Below are 21866 nucleotides of genomic sequence, written 5' to 3'. Positions count from 1 at the left end.
CCTTGGAGAAACTGATTGAGGATGTGCCTCTGGCAAACAGAAGCCACACAAAATGCAAGCAGGATGCCAGCTCAGCTCTGCAAGGCTGACAAAACAGAAGTTATGCAGAACAATAATATTGCCCTTACTCAAAAGGGGGGGTCAAGAAACAGCCACCTAAAAAGGACACTGGATGTTGAAGACAGACCCCAAAGAATCATAAAAGGATTTGTCATAAGGGGTGCAACTATGTCAAATAAATTCAAAGACGTGGGGATAGCTAGTGGATACATAATGAGTGTGTGTGATAAAAACTCTGTTCATTCAATGCTCAGTGCAGTCGAATGGAGGAAGGATGGCCCAAGTGACCACCATGCTGTAATAAAGAAGACCTCCTTTCAAATACTCAAAACTGTTCAGAAGTTTCTATCCAGTGGATTTCAGTATCAGTGGTGTCCTTGACTCCATTATGCCCCACAGTTTCACAATGGCCCCTTGGTTCCATGAGGCCCTGCTGTAGAACAATGGACCCTTGGTTCCATTGGGTTCTGTACTGTCAAAGTGGCCTCCTTGGTTCTGCACTGCCACAATGCCCTCCTTGGTTCCACGAGGCCTTGGTGTGTCACAACAGCCCCTTGGTTCCATCAACTGCCACAGTGTCACCCTGGTCTCTTGGATCTGCAGTGTCACAATGGACAATTGGTCACAAGCAGCCCCGCTGTGTCACCATGAATATTTGGTTCCATGGGGCCCCAGAGTGTCACAACGGCCCCTTGGTTCCATGAGGTTCCACAGCATCACCATGGTCTCCTTGGATCTGCAGTATCTCCATGGACCATTGGTTCCATGTGGCCCTGCTGTGTCACAGTGGTTCCTTGGTTCCATGAAGCCCCAGTGTATAACAATGGAATCTTGGTCCCGTGAGGTTCTGTACTGTCACAATGGTCTCCTTGGTTCTGGACTGTAACAATGGACCCTTGGTTCCACGAGGTTCCATGACGTCACAATGGTCTCCTTGGTTCCATGAGGTTCCATGATGTCACAATGGTCTCCTTGGTTCCACAAGGTTCCATGATGTCACAATGGTCTCCTTGGTTCCATGAGGCCTTGCTTTGTCACAATGGCCCCATGGCTCCATGAGCTTCCATGGTGGCACCATGGTCTCCTTGGTTCCACATTGTCACAATGGACAATTGGCTCCATGGGCCCTGCTGTGTCACAATAAACCCTCAGTGCCATGAGGTTCTGTGGTGTCACAATGCTCTGCCTGGTTCAACGAGGCCCTGGAGTGTCACAATGGCTGCTTGGTTCCATGAGCTTCCACAGCATCAACAATGGTCTCCTTGTTTCTGCAGTGCCATAATGGACCCTGGTTCCATGAGGTCCCTAAATGTCACTGGTCTCCTGGGTTCCATGTGGCCCTGCTGTGTCATCACGGCCCCTTGGTTCCATGAGTTTTTGTACTGTTAGCAATGGTTCCTTTGTTCCAATGAGGCCCTGCTGTGTCCCAATGGACCCTGGGTTCCATGAAGTTCTTCAGTGTCACAATGGCCCCTTGGATCCATGAGTTTCTGTACTGTTAGCAGGGAGTCCAGGGGGGAGTCCAGGTTTCTGTATCTCCAGAGGAAGGGGTTGATCAGTGCCATGGGGGCAGTACAAAGATGGAGCCAGTGGGGGAAGGGGGAGGGAGTGGCTGAGGGACACAGAACAAGGGGAAGGAGCCAATGGGGTCAAACAGCTTTTGAAGGAAGCTTCTTGTGTCTCCCTAACCCAGGGAATGACTCTCAGGGTCTCCACCGCTGCAGAGTGTCACAATGGCCCCTTGGCTCTTTTGGGCTCCTCAGGATCCCAGTGGCCCCTTGGCTGCATGAGGCCCAGCTGTGTCACAATGGCCCCTTGCTTCCATTGGCCCCAGAGCATCACAATTGTCCCCTCATAGTTCCATGAGGCCCCTCAATGTCACAATGGATCTTTAGTTCCATTAGTCCCACGTTGTTCCATGAATCCTTAGCTCCATGGGGCCCTGTAGTGTCACAATGGTCCCTTGGTTCCGTGGTGCCACAAAGGGCCACAAGTGCCATATGGCCCAACAGGGCCTCATAGTGTCACAATGGACTCCTTGGTTCCATGGAGACACAAAGTGCCACAATGGCCCTTTGCTTTCACCAGGCCTCAAAGTGTGAAAATGGCCTCCATGGTTTCATGCAGCCATGCCGTGTCACAATGGACCCTTGACGCCATGATGCCCCATAGTGCCACAGTGGTCTCCTTAGTTCTACATTTTAAGAATGTCCCCTTGGTCCCATGGAGCCCCACAGTGTCACTATTGTGCCCTTGCTTCAATGAGGCTTTGCTGTGTCACAATGGCCTCCATGGTTCCATGATGTCCCGTAGCAGAGCAATGGTCTCCTCGGTTCCATAGTGTCAGAATGGCCCCTTTGTCCCATGGAGCCCCACAGTGTCACTTTGGTCCCCTTGATTCCACGGGGCTCTGCAGTGTCACAATGGCCCCTTGGTTCCAATGGGTTCTGATGGGCCATAATGGTCTCCATGGTTCCATGAGGCCCTGCAATCTCTCAATGGACCCTTGGTTCCAAGGGCCCCGCAGTGTCACACGGCTGCCTTAGTTCCACAAGGCCCTGCAGTGTCATGGTGGCCCCTTGGCTCCATGAGGCAAAGCAGAATCAGAATGGCCCCTTGGCTCCATGGAGCACCACGGTGTCACCATGGTCCCACTGGTTCCACAGGGCCCCACAGTGTAACAATGGACCTTTGGTTCCATGAGGTTCTTCAGTGTCTCAGTGGCCCCTTGGCTCCATGTGGCCCCGCTGTGTCACAGTGCCACGTGGTTCCATGAGGCCCCACAGTGTCCAAATGGTCTCCTTGCTTCTGGGAAGCCCCACAGAGCCACAAGGGACCCTTGGTTCCAGGAGGCCTTGCTGTGTCACAGTGGACTTTTGGTTCCAGGAGCTTTCACACTGTCAACAATGGTCTGAGCACTGCAGTGTCACCATGGATCCTTTGTTCCATGAGGTTCCAGAGCATAACATGATCCCCTTGATTCCAGAAGGTTCTGCAGTGTCACAATGGACCATTGGTTCCATGCAGCCCCACACTGCCACAATGACCCCATGGCTCCATGAGCTTCCACACTGTCAGCAATGCTCTCCTTGGTTCCATGAGGCCTTGCTCTGATACAATGGACTTTTGGTTCCATGGGGTTCCACTGCATCACCAGGGACCCTTTGTTCCATGGGGTTCCACAGTGTCACAGCTGACTCCTTGGTTCTGTCAGCCTCTGCTGTCACCAAATGTCCAAAATATCAGAATAAGACTCCATAACAATAATTTGGTGTTTCAGAGGGTATCATTTATTCAGGCCTAAGGTCCAACATGGAATAACTGCTAACCTTATTAGGACATGTAATTCTACCACTGTGTTGCTTATACACAGTGGCTAAATACGAATTACAACTTACCCATTTCCATAAAACCCACCCCAAGTTCCCAGATTCACTCCTTGTTTTCTCTATCCCTGCACCCTTGAGCCAGATGTCTTCCTCTTCTCTTCCAACCACTCCTGCTGGGAAAGCAGCCCCTACATGCCTTGTTCCTGTGCTGAAAGTTCCCAGGCAGGGTAAAAATAGAATGAACCCTTTTGGTATCAGCCCAAGGCTTTGTGTGGGCAGGCAGAGGCAGGCAGGAGGCAGAGCTGTCAGCAAAGGAAGGGCCCAGCCAGGTGGGGCAGCCGGGGGATGCCGACAGCCTGCAGGGACAGAGGCGCAGGGCAGGGACACCGTAGGACAGCCTGGGCTGCACAGGGCACAGGCATGGGCAGCAGCTGCAAGACAGCCCTGCCAGAGCCAACTTGGGCAGCACTTTGGCCATGGCTGCTGGGCCTGGGCCTGAGGCAGGAGCAGGAGACAAGTGACCCTTGCAGGCCTGGGGCCTCATGGCCTCCTTGTCCCTGCTCAGCAGCCGGGCAGGGGCCGCCCCATGCTCCTGCCCTTGGCATTGCCCATCCCCACGTGCCAGTGCCCATCCTGGCAAGAGCCCTGAGCAAGGAGGGAGGGACAGGATCTGCCTGGCCAGGCCCTGGGGCTCAGGCCTTGGCCCTTGGCATTCCTCAAACACATCCAGCTTTGCTCAGCACCAGAGACACCTTGGCCTTGTTTGTCCCCAGCTGTCATCATTGCCTACAGTGTTCTGCTCTAACTGGAACCTGGGGACATTTTCTCAGTCGTGTCCCTCAGTGGGATCCATTAAAACTTCAAGAAACTTTGCAGTTTCAATTTAAGTTTGAGTTCTTGAGAGGTTTTTTGAAGACACTCTCAGGGATTGAGTCTGATGTAAACAACACCAAAGCTCTGAGAGAGTCATTAAAGTTTTCCTAGTCCAGTGATGGAGAAAGATTTCAAAAAACTTATCAGAAACAGACATTCCTATTTTAAACGATGTATTTTATTTTATTTCTCTTTAGAGTAGAGACGATTGCAGCATTCTGTGATTGATATTGACCCAGGGTCTCTCCTCAGCAGCTCTGGCCTGCTCACAAAAGCTGTGCCTGGAGCTCTGACCCAGTGTGGACAACCTTGCTCCACATTGCCCAGCCCCATCCTGTCTGTCCTCACTGCCCTGGGACCTGCTGTGCTTGGAGAGCTGGCTGCACTCAGCCTAACAGGGGTTTTCTCTTTTTGGGGTTTTTTGAAGCAATCTGAAACTCCTGAGTTTCCCCACTGCAAACAGACACACTGCTCAGGTGTGTGCCAGCCCCAGGTGCCACCAAAGCCACTGCAGAGCTGCCCTGGGCCAGCTGTGAGGGTGGATCATCAGCCCAAGCTGCACTGGGCCACTGCAAGGGGCTGTGGCCATGGGCACTGCTCTGACCCCACTGCTGGGTTTGGCTGCCACGGCCACTGTGAGAAATTAAACTGTCCTTGGAAACACTGGGGAGGACTGGGACATACTGGGGAACACTGGGAAGGAACATTGTGGGGAAGACTGGGGACACAGGGGCACCCTGTGTTTGAAATTGGGTGGAACTGGAGGGAATGGGAATGGACTCAGGTGTTTTGGGAGGGACTGGTGTGTATTGGAAGGGATCAGAGGGGCACTGGGGTTTTACTGGGGTTGTACTGGGGTAGTACTGGGGATGAACTGGGCTGTACTGGGAGGGAATGCAGAGGCTGTTCCCGCCTCCGCCACCTCTCATTTGCCGAGGCTTCTGCCCATCACCACTCACAGCCAATCAGCGCCAGAGATCGGGGCTTGGGGGCGGTGCCTAGACGGCTGCCATATTTTCCTTTTGCCTACAACTCCCATCATGCCCCGCGGCCGGATACAACCCCATTGCAGCCGGGACTGCAACGCCCGTCATGCCACACGCTCCCAAGAACCCCGGGATCCGCCCCCATCTGTCCCATAAGTGTCCCCTAGACCCTCCAGGATCCCTCAGTGCCCCCTCAGTGCCTATCTGGGAGCTCACAAAGGCGTCCCCAGTTCCCCTGAGTGCTCCCAACCCCACAGATGCCCGGTACAGCCACTTCTGGGAATTCGTCTCCTCTCATCCCCCGTGGCCCCAGAGCCCCTCAGAACACAGTCCCGCGCCTAAAACTCCTGCCTTTCCCGCGCCCTAAAGAGCCCGGTTAGAGCTCCCCGAACTCCCCCCACGGATTCCCGAGCCGTTTACGTTCCCCCGAGGACCTCAAGTCACGGCTTGGACGCAAAAGTGTCCCCCAAGAGCCTTCCCGGACCCCCAAACGCCGCGTTCCAACCACTTCCAGGACTACAGCTCCCATCATGCTCCGCGGCGCACGTCCAGCGCTAGTCCAGCCGGGACTTTATCTCCCGTCATGCCCCGCGACTCTTGGAGAGCCATTGCAGCTGCGCCTCGAACTCCCGTGATGCTCTGCGGCCCCGTTAAACCGTATTAGACCCGCGCCTACAACTCCCATCAGCCCCCGCGCCCCAGAGAGCCCCGTTCGAGCTTCCCAAGGGCGCTCCCGGACCCTGAAGGGCCCCGAATTCCCCTCCCTGACGTCCAAGGGCCCCCCTGGACCCCAAGTGCTGTCCCGGACCCCGAACTGTCCCTCAGAATCCCTGAGTGCCCCTCCAAGTGCCCACCCGGCTCCCCCAAGTGTCCTCCAGACCCTCAAGTTCTCTCTGAATTCCCTCCCCAGACCCAAAATTGCCCCAAATGTGCCCCAGAAATGTCTCCATGGACCCCAAAGTGCCTCCTCTTGACCATATGCGAAAAAAAAGATGATAAAAATGATGGCAAAAGGTCTACAAAGAATATTAGTTACCATAAAGAGGAAGAAATAAATACCCAATAGAGCTTAATGGATTAATGAAGGGAATTGTGTTACTTAGAACCAATGACCAATAATTTTCTGTGTTGCTAAAAGTGTATAGATTTTTTAATATAAATATACAAATTAGGTAATTAATTTGAATAATACTATCAGAATAATATAATTATCATTTTATTAATTAATTGAATTTTATTTATAAGGAAAAATGCTTATATTTTTGGATATGTTTAGGGATGTCACTCCCAGGTGGGCGATGGTTTTATCATTCCAATGGTGCAACTGCCAGACCAGTCTCCTGGCAATTTAGTGTATGCTGTAGTACCACAGATCCAAAACAGGTGTTTAGGGGCCCCCCAAAATGTATGCTTAGGTTCTGTTGGACATTCCCAATATTTAAAAATGCCTTTCATTCCCCAAAAGGGGTTTATCCCTTCTTCGGTATACTCATAAAATTCATATGCTTCGTGGTAGATACACTTGTTCTTTTCTTTCAACAGACCAAAATCTATTTGGATCTCTTGGGATCCGCTGGGTAGCAGAGTTCTTTACTGCTAAATGCCATTTACAGACCATTCTTTTTACTGGTGTACTGTACCCCTTAATACTAAATTAATACTAAATTCTGAGTTATTCTGTATCCAGTTACAGATTTCTAATAGCCTTAGATTAATCTTCTCCCATGGCCAAATTTCGGTCATCTGAGTACAAACTCAACAATCAGTTAAATTTAGTTTGTGGCTAACTTTTTTCACTGAATCTATGAATAGGTTCTTACCTCGGGGTATCTCTAAATGGTCTTGTTCTCTTATTGTTTTTGCTGTCTCTTTCTCTTTGACCTGATGTACCAGGCTTGCTTCAGTAGCATCACATTCAAGCACAACCAGGTTTCTCCTACAGGCACTCTCCCAGGAGTTGCTGCCTAAAAGTGGTGGTATTCTGGACTATCCAATACATTGGGGGAGGTTAACACAATTCGGGTTAGAATTGGTGTGGACTCTAGACAAGGAGCTCACTTCTTCCTCCTCAAAGAGGGGTTGGTAGCACTCACTGCACGGCTCTCTTGGGCTCCCCAGAGCACCACCAGCAATTAGAGCCATCATTACTGCTCTTCCCAAGAATCTGGTATGGGTCATCTGGCACGACCGGCCCACCCGGCCTTGCCTCTTGGGGAACTTTACCAAGAAAAAGCTTCCAAGCTCTTTAGAGTCCCTTCTCCCCGCTTCTCTGGTTAAACTTCTCTTGGTCCGTTCCTTACTAATTTTGGTTTCTCTTAGGGGAGTGGTCTGTAGAGGATTAACCTGGAGTCTTTGGAACTAAATTGGGGGAACTTAACCAGAGTTACTTATTAACAGTCTTTAACTTTTTACAAACTTATTTTAAACACAGAGCTGTCTTATAACACTTTAAGATAAGGTATGGTTCTGATACCAAACTCTTTTCTTATTCAGTTCATCAGTCTTTTGGGCTCTTCCTTTTGAGAGTCAACTTTAAGTCTTTTGGTCCTTTTATAATGGTATACTCAGGTGAATTAACTCGTGATGTGGTTGACTCCTGTCCTGAGTTAGGGGGTGAGTCATGTGGAATCTAGTCCAATGTTAGGGGGTGAAACTGACATTGAATCCGGCCCAATGCCAGAGGGTGAGTGGTGTGGAGTCTGGTCCAATCCCAGAGGGAGAGTGGTGTGGAGTCTGGTCCAATGCCAGGGGGTGAAACTGATGTTGAATCTTGGTCCAATGCCAGGGGGTGAGAGTGGTGTGGAATCTGATGATGTGGGTCTAACGTTTTCCTCTGGTCCGCAGAGTCAAATTAGCAATGAGGACTACCTGAAAGGGGCTTTCAAATATAGGCATTAATGGTCTACTATGATTTTCTCAAAACCCAATTTCTTGGGTTAATGTTATGTATAATTTGTTAATTTCTCTTTTTCCATAGCTTGCATGTTTCTCTCATCAATTTCTGCCTACTCTGTATTTTGCAAGGAGTTGTATTTCTGTTAGCTAACTTAACTCCCAAAGGGCTATCTTGGGGGTATCTTTTCTAGCATGCTTTTATTCTCCCATTTTTCTCGGCATCTAACTTACTGGTTTGCTGTTCAATTTTCAAGATCTTATCTATTCATCCCCTGCCTCTGTTTCTCACTTTCACTAACAGCTGAAATACCACTTTTCTTTCAACCCCTTGCATCTAAAACAAACTTTTTCCCCACACTGCTTTTCAACACAATACACCTCCCTCCAAGGAGATGTGGTAAAACTTACAATGCACAATCCACATTACCTATACTTTAATTCGTCTACATTCACTCACTTTTATTTCTCATTCACCTTCACACATTCCTTCACACCCTCAAGACACAAAGTGGATCCTCATTGCCAGAAAATCACGGGTCCCTGTGGCCCCCCCTCGCCTTGGGGTTGGCCTCCAGCTCTCAATATCTCCAGGCCTTCTGGAAGGGCCCTGGCTCTGCTGCCTCCGGTGCCCGTTCACCTGTGAGGCTGCCTGCGTGTCACTCACGCTCTTACAGCTACGGCCCCCTCACACACCGGGGAACACTGGTCTGGTTTGCAGGTCACACACACTCTTTCTACTGCCCCCTTCCTACCTGCCCGGGAAGTTGAGGCTGACTTTGTTTGTGACTCACTCTCACACACACAACAGACAACAATAAGGTACCTTTTACTTTCACATCACTTATTACAAGTTTAGTGCTACTGTCCAGTCCTAATGCTATTGGATATCCTTCTACCTAGCTGTTTTTGTCTCACCTCAGATGTTTTTGGGTATTTTACTATACTTTTTGGTACTTTGTTGAGACAGGACTTATCTGCTCCTGTATCCAACCAAAAATTCAAATTCTTCATTTAGGGGTCCCACCTCAATGTTTACCAAGGGCTTTTCTAGATGTTGCATCGGGTCCCCTAAAGTGTAAAGCCCCTGTCACCCTTAATCATCACCTCTAAGAACCCTCTCCAAGGCTTCTTGTTCCCTGGCTATTGCCTCATCGAGACTGAGCTTTCTACAAAACCTCCTGACTTGTCCTGCCTCTCCACAGTAATAGCAGTGTCATTCACTCAAAGGGACTTGAGGTCTCTCTATCTCTCTTGTACCTGACAGTCCTGGCCTATCTTTGCCTCCTCCTGGTGGTGGACCCACCCACCCCTCACTTTCTTTAGCTATGGCAACCATGATCTTGGCCTTGGCCTTTGCTTTTTCTCCGTCTCTCCTTAAATACACTTTCAATGCTTCTCTTAATAACTCATTTCTGTCCTTCTCTTGCCAATCTTCATTTTTTTCTAGTTTTCTCCATATATCTGGCCAAGATTTGGTAACAAATTGGACTTTTAGTAGCACTTGACCTTCTGTGGTGTCTGGGTCTATTCTAGAGTACAATTGGAAGTTCCGCTTTGGGCGATTAAGCCAAGCAGCAGGAGCTTCATCCTTCTCTTGTGCCCCCTCAAATTCAGTATTAGTTCTAATACTAATTTGGTATTAGTTCCTTTGGGAAATGACTCTTTGATCCCTCATATTATCAAAGACCTATATTCCATCATGGCCTTCCTCCTTTCCTCCTGGTTAGGGTTCCAGCTGGGATCTGTCAGTGGCAATTTCTGTTCACCTGATGGCACTTGGGACAGTTCTCTTTCTCCCAAATTCTTATGCCAGCCACCCTAATCATCTGGACCTCTTCTGGGGAAAATGATATCTTTAGAATGGAATTCATCTCCCCCCAAGTGTAGATATTTGGACCTAAGAATTGATCCACTTGGTTAGCTATGCCCACTGGGTCCTCAACTAAATGCCCTAACTCTTTCTTGAATCTTCTCACCTCAGAAGCTGTTAGAGGAGCATTCACAAAGCCAACACCTCCCACTACTTCTCCTATAGGAACTTCTCTGAGGGGAAAAAGTCTCTTTGCCTTGGAGGTCTTGGATCTGGTACTACAGTATGGCCCATCTTCAGGCACCATGCTACTAGTTTGAGGGATATCAGGGTTACCCTGAACTTTCTGCAGATCAGCAGGTGTATTTGGTGATAGCTGTTTACCGGGCAAGGAGACATTTGTGTCCCAACTAGGAGGAGGTAAAGGGACAGCAATAGGAGGGGGAGAAGAGCTTGGGTACATTTTAAGTGGAGCTGGAGAAGGGTGGAGAATGCAGCAGGTGGAGTAGGCAGGCACTTGTGGTGGTGCAGGAGGAACTGGAGGAGCCAAAGGGGGTGGTGAGGGAGTGGTTACTAGGGGAGATACTGGGTCTACCATAGGGGAAGCCTAAGAGGTGGAAGGAGGAATTTGAGCAGGCGGTAATGAGATGGCAGCCGGGGGAAGAATCGGACCTGCCATTTGAGGTGCCCAAGGAAGAGGATTATAAGGTGGAGGGGCTGGAGGCAAATAATCCAGGGGGTCCCATCTTTTACCAATTCCAGCATCCTCTCCTTCATTCCCCTCTTTCTTCTTCTGTACCTTACAAATTCGCACCCTTCATCCCCAATAGCGTTCTTTAACCAGCAAGCTACATACAATAATTGCTCAGGATCGGTATCTCCTCGAGCTGTCAGACAATGACTCAGTTGTTGGCTCATCCACTTGTCCCTTGTCCCACACCAAGGCCATCCTCCTTGCACCTCTAATTCTGGCCAGACTTCTACACAATAGTGGATCATCTTCACCTTATCTAATCCCTCTGTGGCCTCTATAGAATGCCATTTCTCTAACAGTTCCCCCAAAGGGCTATTGGGAGGTATATTCCTCAGTCTCTTGCCTGTCTTTTTACTATTACACCCTCCAATTTTTCAGGTCTCAACAGAAAAAAATCCCAAAGGTGCCTCTACTGACAGGTAATCTCAAGAAAAATTTATTTGCCTGATGCTCAGGACTTTACACTGAAATAACTGCCTGATCTCTAGATTGCCTAACTTTACTAATGTCAGGTCTTATATCTATCAGGACTTGAAAACATGAAACCCTGGCGTAAGAAACCAGTTCATGCCTGACTCCCCTCTGTCAGGAAAAACAACTGCCTGATTTCTAGTTTGCCTAACCTTCCAAATGTCAGGCCTCACCGTATCAGGACTTAAAAACAAACCCCAGCTTCCTTCGCTGGGATTTGTGCCTGACCCCTTTGTCAGGACTGAATTTGCCTGCAGGGCTTGTGAGCTTGCCCGAACCCTCCTCGGGACTTGCAATCTGCCTGACTTCCCTCTGTCAGGACTTTTGGGGGTGCATGGCACTCATACAACTATTTCCTCCACACGCCCGGAGGGGGGGCCCTCTCTCCCCCTTAGGGGACGACTCACTCACGCTGATTCCATGCACTTCCCCCTGTTCCCGGCCGGGCCCTTGGCAGGAGTCGGGAAACGCGGCACTGAGGGGTCCTCTCTCGCTCCGAGGGCCCGGCCCTCGTCTCACTCACACACACACTCGTTCCTCTCCTACTCCCGCCACCGGATTTCTCACCAGTCCGGAGCTCCTCAGCGTCACTGGTCCCAAGCCGATCTCTCTGGTCCTGATGGCCAGCTGTCCTCGAGGTCCAAGATGGCCAGTCCTGGTGTCCTCTTCTGGCGTGGCTATCCCGGACGAGCGCCCCAGCTGAAATAAACAGGGCAGGAGACTTTTTCTCCTTTTAATGCCTTTATTAAAAGTGATCAGCTCAAGATTGGAAAGCTCAACAGGTCTGCAGTCTCCATCGTCTCTCCCAGGGTGACTCAGAGGAGGAGGATCTGCGCAGCTTTGTCCATTAGGGGCAGAGCTGGGGGTCCAGTCCTCGTGGGAGCCTTTCAGGCACCAATCAGATGTTGATCTCTAAAGCTTCTTTCTCTCTCTGGGTCCCGGTTTGAGAGGATTTTCTGCTCAGGGTGAGGGGAAACAAAGGTTTTCAGCATCTCTGCAGGCTCAGCACTCTGTTCCTCACATCCAAACATCACTCCAATTATCCCAGCTCTATATTGGCTCGTTGTTTTGGGGGTCTTTTCAGTAAGTTTGGAGTAGTAGCCTCTCATGGCATGCTGGTCCTGAGGTTATTTTGCATGCCCCCTTCCTACCTCTCGTCCCTTCTCCTCACTGTCTGGGGAGGTCCCCTCCCTTCACTGTCTTGGGAGAGGAGCCATTAACTTAGCCCTAGCCACGGTCTTTACTGATACAGAAAAAAGAACCATTAACGACAAGGACTTGTAATTATCATAACAAACAGGTAGCACTTTAGCAGCAACACTGGTCTGACTAGTTTTTGTAACTTTTTTCTCCCCAAAAAAATTGGCAGAGTTTTTGTTTATAACACTCCTGAGCCTCTTCTCCAGACTGAACAAACCCAGGTCCCTCAGCTACTCCTCATGGGCCATGTTTTCTAGAGCCTTCGTGAGCCTTGCTGCCCTTCTCTGGCCACACTCAGCCCCTCAATGTCCTTTTTCCCGAGGGGCCCAGAGCTGGACACAGCACTCGAGGTGTGGCCTCAGCAGTGCCCAGCACAGAGGGGCAGGCGCTGCCTGCTCCTGCTGCCCACACTGCTGCTGATCCAGGCCAGGTGCCATTGGCCTCTTGCCCCCTTGGGCACACTTTGGCTCACCCTGAGGCGGCTGGTGACCTGCAGGATGTGCCACTTGGCCTTGTGGAACCTCACGCCCTTGTCCTCGGCCCATTGATCGAGTCTGTCCAAGTCTCACTGCAGAGCCTTCCTGTCCTCCAGCAGATCCACACTCCCACCCAACTGGGCATCTGCAAATTTACTGAGGGTGCTCTCAGTGCCCTCCTCCAGATCACCAATAAAGATGTTAACCAGGACCAGCCCCAAAACGCAGCCCTGGAGAACACATTTCAATGCAGCTCAGTTTGCATGGTCTGCAGTTGGAGGCTGCAATGCCCCCACAACAGAAAGAGCTGCCGTCCCTTGGCATTGGCCACACACACAGGTGCAGGAAAAAAACCTTTTACTAGGTGAATATGGCTGACAGAACTGAGCTCTCAGGCACACCCTCCCTTTCCCTAATGAACCTGAACTCAAGAAAAGGGATTTCACCTTCCAGCTCTTTGCACCATTGGATCCTCACACCATCAGAGCTCCACCAAACTCTCTCATCCTTTTGCGCCTTCTCTGCACTCAAGCTGATGAGCAGCTTTGATAAGAAAAAATGCAGTTCTGCTGCCAACAAGCTGAGCCAATTTGCAAATGCAACTTACCCTGCCAAAAACAGCTACTGCCTTTTTCTTTCAGAGGTGAATCATCAGAAGGAATGAAAATGTGTTGCATTTTAAACCAAAGAGGGCAAGAAACGAAAGCACTCACAGAGGATTTGGTAAAGCCAAGAGATGCCAGTGTGGCTTATCCTGTTGGCTGCTCAGTTATTGCAGCCCTTTGCTACTTTACCATTTGTCTTGTTTGGAGATTGTGCTCAGATCATTCAGTTATGGGTGCAGGAGAAATTTAAAAAATCATAGCTGATTGCAAAATAGTACAACTTAGGAAAATTTAAATAGATTGTGAAGTATTTACATCAGGGTGATGACAGTTACCACACAGAGACCAAAATAAGCCCTTTTAACAAAACTTCATTTCTATCCTTGTTCCTCAAGCCCTACTATCCATTTCTTTGGATGATGTAGTATAATGTCAAAATACTCTTCAATATCTTGTATTGTTTATACTTTGCAACACTTCTGTTGTGTTTTCTAAAAGCCCTGGGTATGTTTTAGTTTGAAAAAAGATCTATTATTTTGGTAGCAACACTGCAGTTCTGTGTTTCCTTTTGGTACTCAGCTGAAGAAATAAAGAAAAAAAAGAGCAGAAAAAATTGCAGAGGTGGATAGTAGATCACAAGGAGCAAAGTGACAGGAGATGAGTACATTTCTACTGCCACTGCTTAAGAGCATCTCTCACAAAAAGCAGACTGGCTACACTGTCCCAACTCCATCATTTCAACTTTCCATGACTTGTTTCTTGCTTTGCAAAGCTGAGCTGATCCATTTTTACCTAATATGAATAACAACTAGTAATACACACTTACAGTTCTCTTGTATTACTGCAACAGCACTAGGTCCCCTTAGAATTTTTTAGGGCAATTGTAATGCCATCCCTGAATTTAAACAGGTTCAAGATATTATTTGTAGCTTATTCTTGAAGGTAATTTGTAGCAAAAGTCAAAAAATTCTTGCAGATGGTCAGTAACCGGACTGTTACGTATATGGGAGGCACACGATGATTTAAGTACTGCTTCATTCTGTGTGACTCCAGGCTTTGAGAAAGAGTAATCCCACTTGGCATTTGGGCTCCCTTTGGTCTCAGGAATTATGGATCCAGAGTAACTTGTTAGAAGCTTGTGAAAAAATGTCTCTGAAGTTTACAGCAGAGCTGAAGTGTACAGAAGGATGAGAATTCAATGAATAATTCAATGAATACTAAGTTTGAAAAGCATATCCAGTTATCCTACTGGCTATGTCCAGTTACTATCCACTGTTACAGTACAGTGCACAATATCACCAGGAAAATTGTGAATGTCATCTTCAGACCGATCTATTAACACATTTTGGTTTTGATCAAAGTTACTTTCTACAAATTACCAAGCTGTTTTGCCTTTTTGAGGCTCTTGCTTTTTTCGTGTTAAGTATTTACATGTATAACACAGGTGGCTCCTCTGTCTTGGTTTGGAAAGACAGGTGTTTCCTAAGGAAGACAGGAGCCTTTCTTGAAATGGAAAAATGTAAATCCCTTCCTTCTGAATTGTCATGAATTTTAAATTAAGGGGGGCTCTCAGGTAAGAATATGGGAGCAGGAAAACAGTTCTTTATTAGGGAAGAAAATAAAAAGATAAAATAAACAATGCAGTAAACCAAAACAGCACTGACAGAGTCAGAATACAGCCTGACACCCTGTGGGTCAGGGTGTTGGTAGCAGTCCAATTGGAATTGTGGCTGCAGCCCTCCTGGAGTGTCAGGTGTGGTTCTGTTGGAGCAGGGATCCTGTAGAAAGGTGTAGTCTTCTTCTGAAGATCCAGTGGAAGAGGCAGCTGCTGTTCCTCTGGGAAATCCAGAGGAGAAGCTGTGCTGGTGTTCCAGAATTTCAAGATTATATCTGGGTAGGAATGCTTGGCTCCTCCCTCTGGGCGGAGCATCTCCCAATGGGATGCTGTAGTTCTTATCAGCCATGCAGTGACATTCAATAGCCCATTATCAGCAGATGTCTCCTCTGGAGGGAGGATTGGCTGTGGAAGAGATAAGGAAAACTGCCCAATTAACAGAAGACAACTGGGATACAGGTGGCAAATAGAATCCATACTGCTTGGCAATCTAGTATATCCTGAATCTGATCAAGGAACCGAAAAGGAGCTTTTAGATTTTCTAAGCTGAGGTCTGTCTTGCCTGTTTCTGAAGCTGCAGTCCAAGAGCAGTGACAGAAAGGTTGCTGCTCTGGGAGCATGCTTCTAGCTTGAATTTAGGCCTGAAGGCATTGTACCAATTTACAGCTCTTACAAGAGCTCTGTCACTACACAGAATTTCCATAGGCATTACAACACAAAGAACTCCCTTTCCCCCCACAAGCTCTTGATGCAGCTTTCTGTACCACCCTGGTTATGTCCTCAGTGAGGGGCCTTACTCCAAAAGGAGGATACTCTTTAGCATAATTGTGTTTTCTGTGGAGTGTATTATCATAGTCTATTAATATTCCCTTTTCCTCAGTTCCATAGCTGCTTACTACTTTCTAACTCATTGATTTTATTAAACCAACTAAGCATGCTGCTGTATTCTATTCTACTCTCCCTGTATTCTTTTCTACTCTCCCTATGGAGGAAAAAAATTGCCCATAAAACCTATATGCAACAACTGCCTCAATCCAATGAAATGCAAGAGGAAACAAATGCCCAAAGAGCAGAAATCCCCAAACGTGTCACATCCAGTCACGGAGAAGCTGATGGGACAGAGCCATGTGGCTGGAGTAAGTGTATTGCACCCTGTATTGTTAATTGACTGATGCTGAGTATTTCAGCAGGTAACTTCCAGGGCTTCCAGGACTGTCCTGGTGGCTGTGATCCCAAATTACTCATCGGTAGCAAGTGAACAAGAGCAGCCTCTAGGAACAAGGGCATTTCTGAGGCTCTTGCTTGCTGTGGCGGCAGGGTGGCCGTGGTAAGGGTGCCACAACCCTCCTGAAGAGCCTCCTAAGAAGGACAGCTCAGGGGCATAGGCACATCCTCCTCCCAGAGCAGCGTGTGATGTTCAGCTTCCTTCTTCAGGTGACACGGAGAAAAAAGGCTGGAGCTCTGCATGGCATTCCACAGAGAAGAAGCCTTCATTAAGAGCAGGACACTCTGCATAGGGAGCCAGGGACAGAAACTCTCAGAACCAGGGAAAAATGGGATTATATAGGGAAGGCAAGGGGCGGGACAAAACTGGTAACCAATGGGAAAGGGCTTAGGGGCAGAACACAAAGGGAAGGACCAATGAGTACTGGGGGATCAACATAAAGTTGCAAAGGCAGCTGGGGGTCATATTTGCTCGCCCAAACTAAAAAGTCAGTGGGTCAGGAGTTGGCCCTCCAGGGGAGCACGGCAAGTTCTTCTCTGGCTGGATCTCTGGCCCCCACAACTCCCCCTTCTTTATTTAATAAAAAATCTTCTCCTAGAGACCTTGCGAGTAACTTCTTAAAACAGCTGAACATGTATAAGAAAATAACAACATTTAAAAGGACCAAAAAAATATTTCTTAAGAGATCACAGGATCTCTAGCTGGTCAGAGTGACCCTGATATACGTTAGAAAGTCTCTTCTCCCAGCCTGGTGCTCAAAGAAGGAGTCAGAGCTCTTCCATTCTTGGTCTCAAGGTTGTTTATTGTATCTTATCTATAAAATTCTTTCTCCTGTCCTGACGAGGTCCGCTCAGCAAGACAGTCAGAGGCATTCTGCCTGCCCCAAGGCGGTGTTATCTTTTTATACTAAAAACTACATGTACGATATTTACAATTCTTTTCCAATACCTATCACCTATGTTAGACTGTGAGCATCTACTCTAGACCAATCTAAAAGTGTCAATATCATAACAGAAGATGGAGGCCAAGAAGAAGAAGAAGAAGGAGAAAGGCTGGACACGCCCCGATTGCTCCAACTTGCCCCCTGAATCCCCATCTAGAAACCCCAAAAATCTATTTTTCACCCCATGATAAATTCATTTTCATTCTACTTAAAACTTTCATGGCTCGCAATTCTTCATATAAGGTTGGTAATCATTTTATCCAAGGGCTAAATTAAAGGCACAGGGGTCTTAGGCTCTGTGCCAAGGTCTCTGTGCCCCCTGGACAGGGGCTCGAGTCCTCCAGGGCAGCCAGAGGAATTTCCTGGGTTCTGACAAGTAGCCCTGTTGCAGTCCCTGCATACAAGAGTTTACTGGATCACTTTGATGCCAGGGAGCACCAAGAACTTGAACTTTCCTGGAGTCCAGCCCTGCCTGCCTATCACGGAGCAGAGGGAAAAGATGAAGAACCTGGGTGGTGGTTGAGCCAAATTGGCATTTTCCCATTTCTGAGTTCCTCCCAGCTTTTGCAGCAGGGCGACAACCCCATCGCTGCAAAGCACTTCCTTTTACAAGGCACATGCAGACCTCACTGGAAGGGGCTCTTGAAGGAGCTGCTGCAGTTGGCTACAGGAGCTGTTGTTGAATTTTTCATGTTGCTTAACCCCCCCTGCCAAATGCCATCAAGAGGCTGAGAATGGACACAAAAAGATTACCCTGGAGAAAGGGAGGCCAAAAGCTTGGAAAAGGAGGAAAGAAACGCTCTGATGATGACGATGACAAAAAAAACCCAAACAAATTTATTTTGACAGCAAATGAACACCGGCCGCCCTCCAGCCCTCCCAGGCTGGCAGGCCGAGCAGTGCCATTCCCATGGCATGAGGTGCTGGCAGCCTGCGGAGAGAAACCAGAGAGCCACGGTCAGTGGCAGCAGGCTCCCGTCCCCCTGTCCCGCCATGGCCTGTGCCCGGGCCAGGCTGCTGGCTCTGCTCAGAGCCCAAACCTCCCGACCCATTCTCTGTTTTTAGAGAAGGGCAGCGTGGCAGGCCACGTTCCACCTCCTCTGCTTAATCATGGCACAGCAACCTCCTCAGCAGCTGCAAGAGCGGGATGCCTGTGTGCCCGCTGCCATCTGCCCGGAGCCCTTCTGCCAGCCGAGCTGTGGATCCGGGTGCCCACCTCTGGAGAGCTGCTGCCAGGAGAGGAGCCGATCCCAAACCAGGTCCTCGTCCTTCTGGAAGGGGCTGTCCCCGCGGACCGTGGCCCCTGGGGCAGCGCTGGCACTGGGCGCGCTCCACAGACGCTGCAGGCGCTTCCCTGTCCGGTCTGGGCACCAGGTGTAATCCTCCTGGGAAAACAAAAGAACAATTGCATGAAAGCCAATTCAAAACAAGACCTGGAAACAAGAAAAAGCACAAAACCTGTCACCGTTTCACAGGCCTGAGGAGGGTCTGACCACTCAATGTGAGAATTAAACCTGTTCAGAGGTGGGGAAAATCCCCACCTTTCCTGCCCGTACACGCACCTCTTCCTCAAGGGCCTGCAGAGCAGACCAGCTGGGTCTGCACGGCTTCAGAACCCGTCCCCCCCTCTGCTGCCCCCCATCCACATGGATGGATGCTTTTGTCAGGCTGGCTGCCCCCGCCTCAGCCCGTGCCAGGCTGGCTGGCAGAAGCTGTCAGCAAGGCCAGGAGCCGGCTCCCCTTCCACAGTATCCGTCCCCTGTCCCGCCAAAAAGCAGCTTGGTGGCCAGCAGAAAAATTAATATTCCCCGGCGCTGCTGGGCAGGGAACCTCCGGCACGTGGCCAGGCCGAGCTCTGCCGTGCCTGGAAGCACCAGCATCCCCCCGCCCCTGCGCCGGCTGGGGACTCATCTTGATTTCATCAGAGTGCAGAGCGTGTCCTTCATGCAGGGGCCGCAGCCAAAACCAATTGGCTCTGCCCCGCCAGTGGCCAGCTCCAGGATGGTGTTCCCAGCTCCATGTCGTGCTCCAGAAGAACACCCCAGCTGTGCCTTGGCTTGCGGGGACATCACGATGCCATTGAGCTGCAGGGGGATGTTTCCTCTGTCCCAATCCATGTCACTGCCAACACTTCTCCAATGGGACGGGCAGTACGGAGCCGCTCCCTCCACAGCTCATGGGGACCAGCGGAAGCAGCATCTCCTCGGCTGCACTCTCTCCTCCGCACCGCGGCCGCAGGGAAACGCTCCGGGGTTTTCTTCCAGTGCCACGAGACGCGTGCCGCTGCTGCTTGCTGGGCTCCTGGATCCTACTGTGCTCAGGGATGCATCTCTGCAGTCTCCTGGGCCAGGCAGGGCTCCTGCAGCCAAGAATGCTCAAAAAGGTCCTCCAAGCATGGCCTGTGTGTGGGGTCCATGGATAAACACCACCTGATGAGGTGCTGGCACTCTGCGGAGAGAAACCAGAAGGCTCCTGTCCGTGCTCTCCCACATTCCACAGTGCCCAGGCGACACCAGGAGTGCTCAGAGCTGCACCCAAAAGCTTCCTATTGATCCTCTCTTGCGGAGGACACCAGCACAGAGGCACAGGTGCCACCTCCTCCAGCTAAGCCCAGGAGATCCACCTCCTCACCAGCTGCAAGAGCAGGATGCTTATGTGCCAGCTGCCCCTCCCAACCCCGTTGTTCTTCCCCTCGTGCCTTGAAGGCGCATCCCCACCTTGAGACACCCGGGGCGGGAAGACGAGCTGGCCCTGGACGATGTCCTTGTTGGTGTGGAAAGGAAGGTGCCCACAGACCAGCTCATAGAGCAGGATGCCCAAGGACCAGATAGTGGCTGGCTGGCCATGGTAGCAGCCAAAGAGGATCCACTCCGGTGGGCTGTACTCCGGCGTTCCTATGGGACACGGGCGCAGCTCATCAGGCCCATGCTGCTCCCTCCTGCCTTCCTTCCCTCCCTCCCAGCCAGCTCCCGTTCCACAACAGCCAGCCCCTGCCCTGCCAAAAAGCAACTTGGCTGCAGCTGGCTGAAGAAGGATTCCCCCTCTGCCAGCAAAGCGGGGAACTCAGCTGCCCGGCTGGGCCCCGGCTTGGGCTCACCTGACATCCGGGTGTAGAACGTGTCCTGGAGGATGGTGCCGCAGCCGAAGTCGATGAGCTTTGCCTCGCCCGTGGCCAGGTCGACGAGGACATTCTCAGCCTTGATGTCGCGGTGCAGGACGCCGCGGCTGCTGCAGTGCTGCACGGCCTCCAGCACCTGGCGGAACAGCCCCCGCGCCACGGGCTCCGTCAGGAACCGCCGCTTGTGCAGGAAGTACCAGGGGTCCTCACTGCGCTGCGGACGCTCCATGACCAGGGCGAAGCCCTCGGGCACGTCAAACCAGTCCAGGAGCCGCACGACGCCGTGGAGCCAGGCCACGACACCATCCACAGCAGCGCCAGCTCCAGGGGCACAAGGGCGCCGTTGCGCTGCGGGGGAACCGCGATGCCGTCAGCGGGGCCGATGCTGCGCCGCGCCTCAGGCAGCCCCTGCCCAGCCCCGCCGCGGCTCGCCATGGCCCGGCCCGGGGTGCTGCGCGGCCCCCGCTCACTCCACGCTCGCTGCCCTCGCAGCGTTCCGGCTGCCACCCTGCCAGGCCTCGCCTCAGCCCCGCCCGGCCCGCCCCGCTGGCTCCTCCCCGCCGGCTCCTCCCGCTGGCCCCGCTCACTCACCAGCCGCGCCCACTCCGAGATGCGCTCCGGGACACTCGCTTGATGGCCACCTGCGAGCCAAGGTGAGCAGTGGGCTGAGCTTGTCGCTCACCGCCCGCTGCCCGCCGCCTGCCGCTGCCCTGCGAGCCGGCCCCGTCTCTTACCGGGGCGCCGTCGGCGAGCCGGGTCCCGGAGTAAACGCTGCCACAGCCGCCACTGCCCAGCAGCGGGCCCTGCCGGTAGAGCTGCTCCAGGGGAGGCTTCTCCGCCCGTGCGGTGGGCACCGCGCTGCTGCTCTTCTGCCCGGGGCACCCACCCGCCCGGCGCGCTGCTGCTTGCCGAGCTGCCCCGGGCTGCGGCGGCTCGGGGCCGGCGGCCGAGCTGGCGAGCAGCGGAGCTCGGAGCGGGGAAGCTGCTGGCCATGCTCTCGGCCATGGGGCAGGAGCCGGGCAGCAGCGGAGCAGCTGCGGGCGGAACCACGGATGGGGCTTTGTTCAGGGCCGGGGCCTCGGCCGGGGCTGGGCCAGAGCCCGCGCCAGGCCGAGCCAAAAGACCGCGATGCTCTGCCAGCACCAGAGCAAGCAGCTCTTCCTGCGGCGCCACAGCCGGTACGGAGAGAGCCCGGCCCAGGCGGAACCACGGCGGGTCAGGCAGGGGCGGGGACGGGGCGGCCCCGCCAAGGGGCACCTTGCGGGACGCGGCATCAGCCGGGCTGGGAGAGGCGGAACATGGACGGCACAGCCCGGGATGGGACGGGACGGGAATACAGTGAGTGGGAGGGAGAAGGGGATGCGGAGCAAGGGAAAAGTCGAGCTGAAAACCGATCAAGAGAAGCGCTGCTGCTGCTGCTGCTGCTGCTGCTGCTGCTGCTGCGTCTGCTGCTGCTTCTGCTGCTGCTGTGGAGCCGCTGGAGCTCGCGGCCGTTCCTCGTTGCCC

The 21866-nt window shown here is 51.5% G+C and overlaps 1 protein-coding gene across 1 annotated transcript; it reads right to left on the bottom strand.

The window, feature by feature from the left end:
- Positions 1 to 5776: 5776 nt before the first annotated feature.
- LOC136570457 (serine/threonine-protein kinase pim-1-like) lies at positions 5777 to 21634 on the bottom strand. The gene is given in 11 exon segments (XM_066570928.1): positions 5777 to 5887; positions 11746 to 11877; positions 18499 to 18627; positions 19578 to 19690; positions 19960 to 20136; positions 20340 to 20655; positions 20658 to 20708; positions 20952 to 20980; positions 20983 to 21001; positions 21095 to 21311; positions 21618 to 21634. Coding segments are annotated over 11 exon segments (1311 nt in total).
- Positions 21635 to 21866: the final 232 nt, after the last annotated feature.

Source organism: Molothrus aeneus, unplaced genomic scaffold (assembly GCF_037042795.1).
Source record: "Molothrus aeneus isolate 106 unplaced genomic scaffold, BPBGC_Maene_1.0 scaffold_34, whole genome shotgun sequence".
In the NCBI taxonomy this organism is placed as follows: Eukaryota; Metazoa; Chordata; class Aves; order Passeriformes; family Icteridae; genus Molothrus; species Molothrus aeneus.
This window is presented reverse-complemented; position numbering and strand designations above follow the sequence as displayed.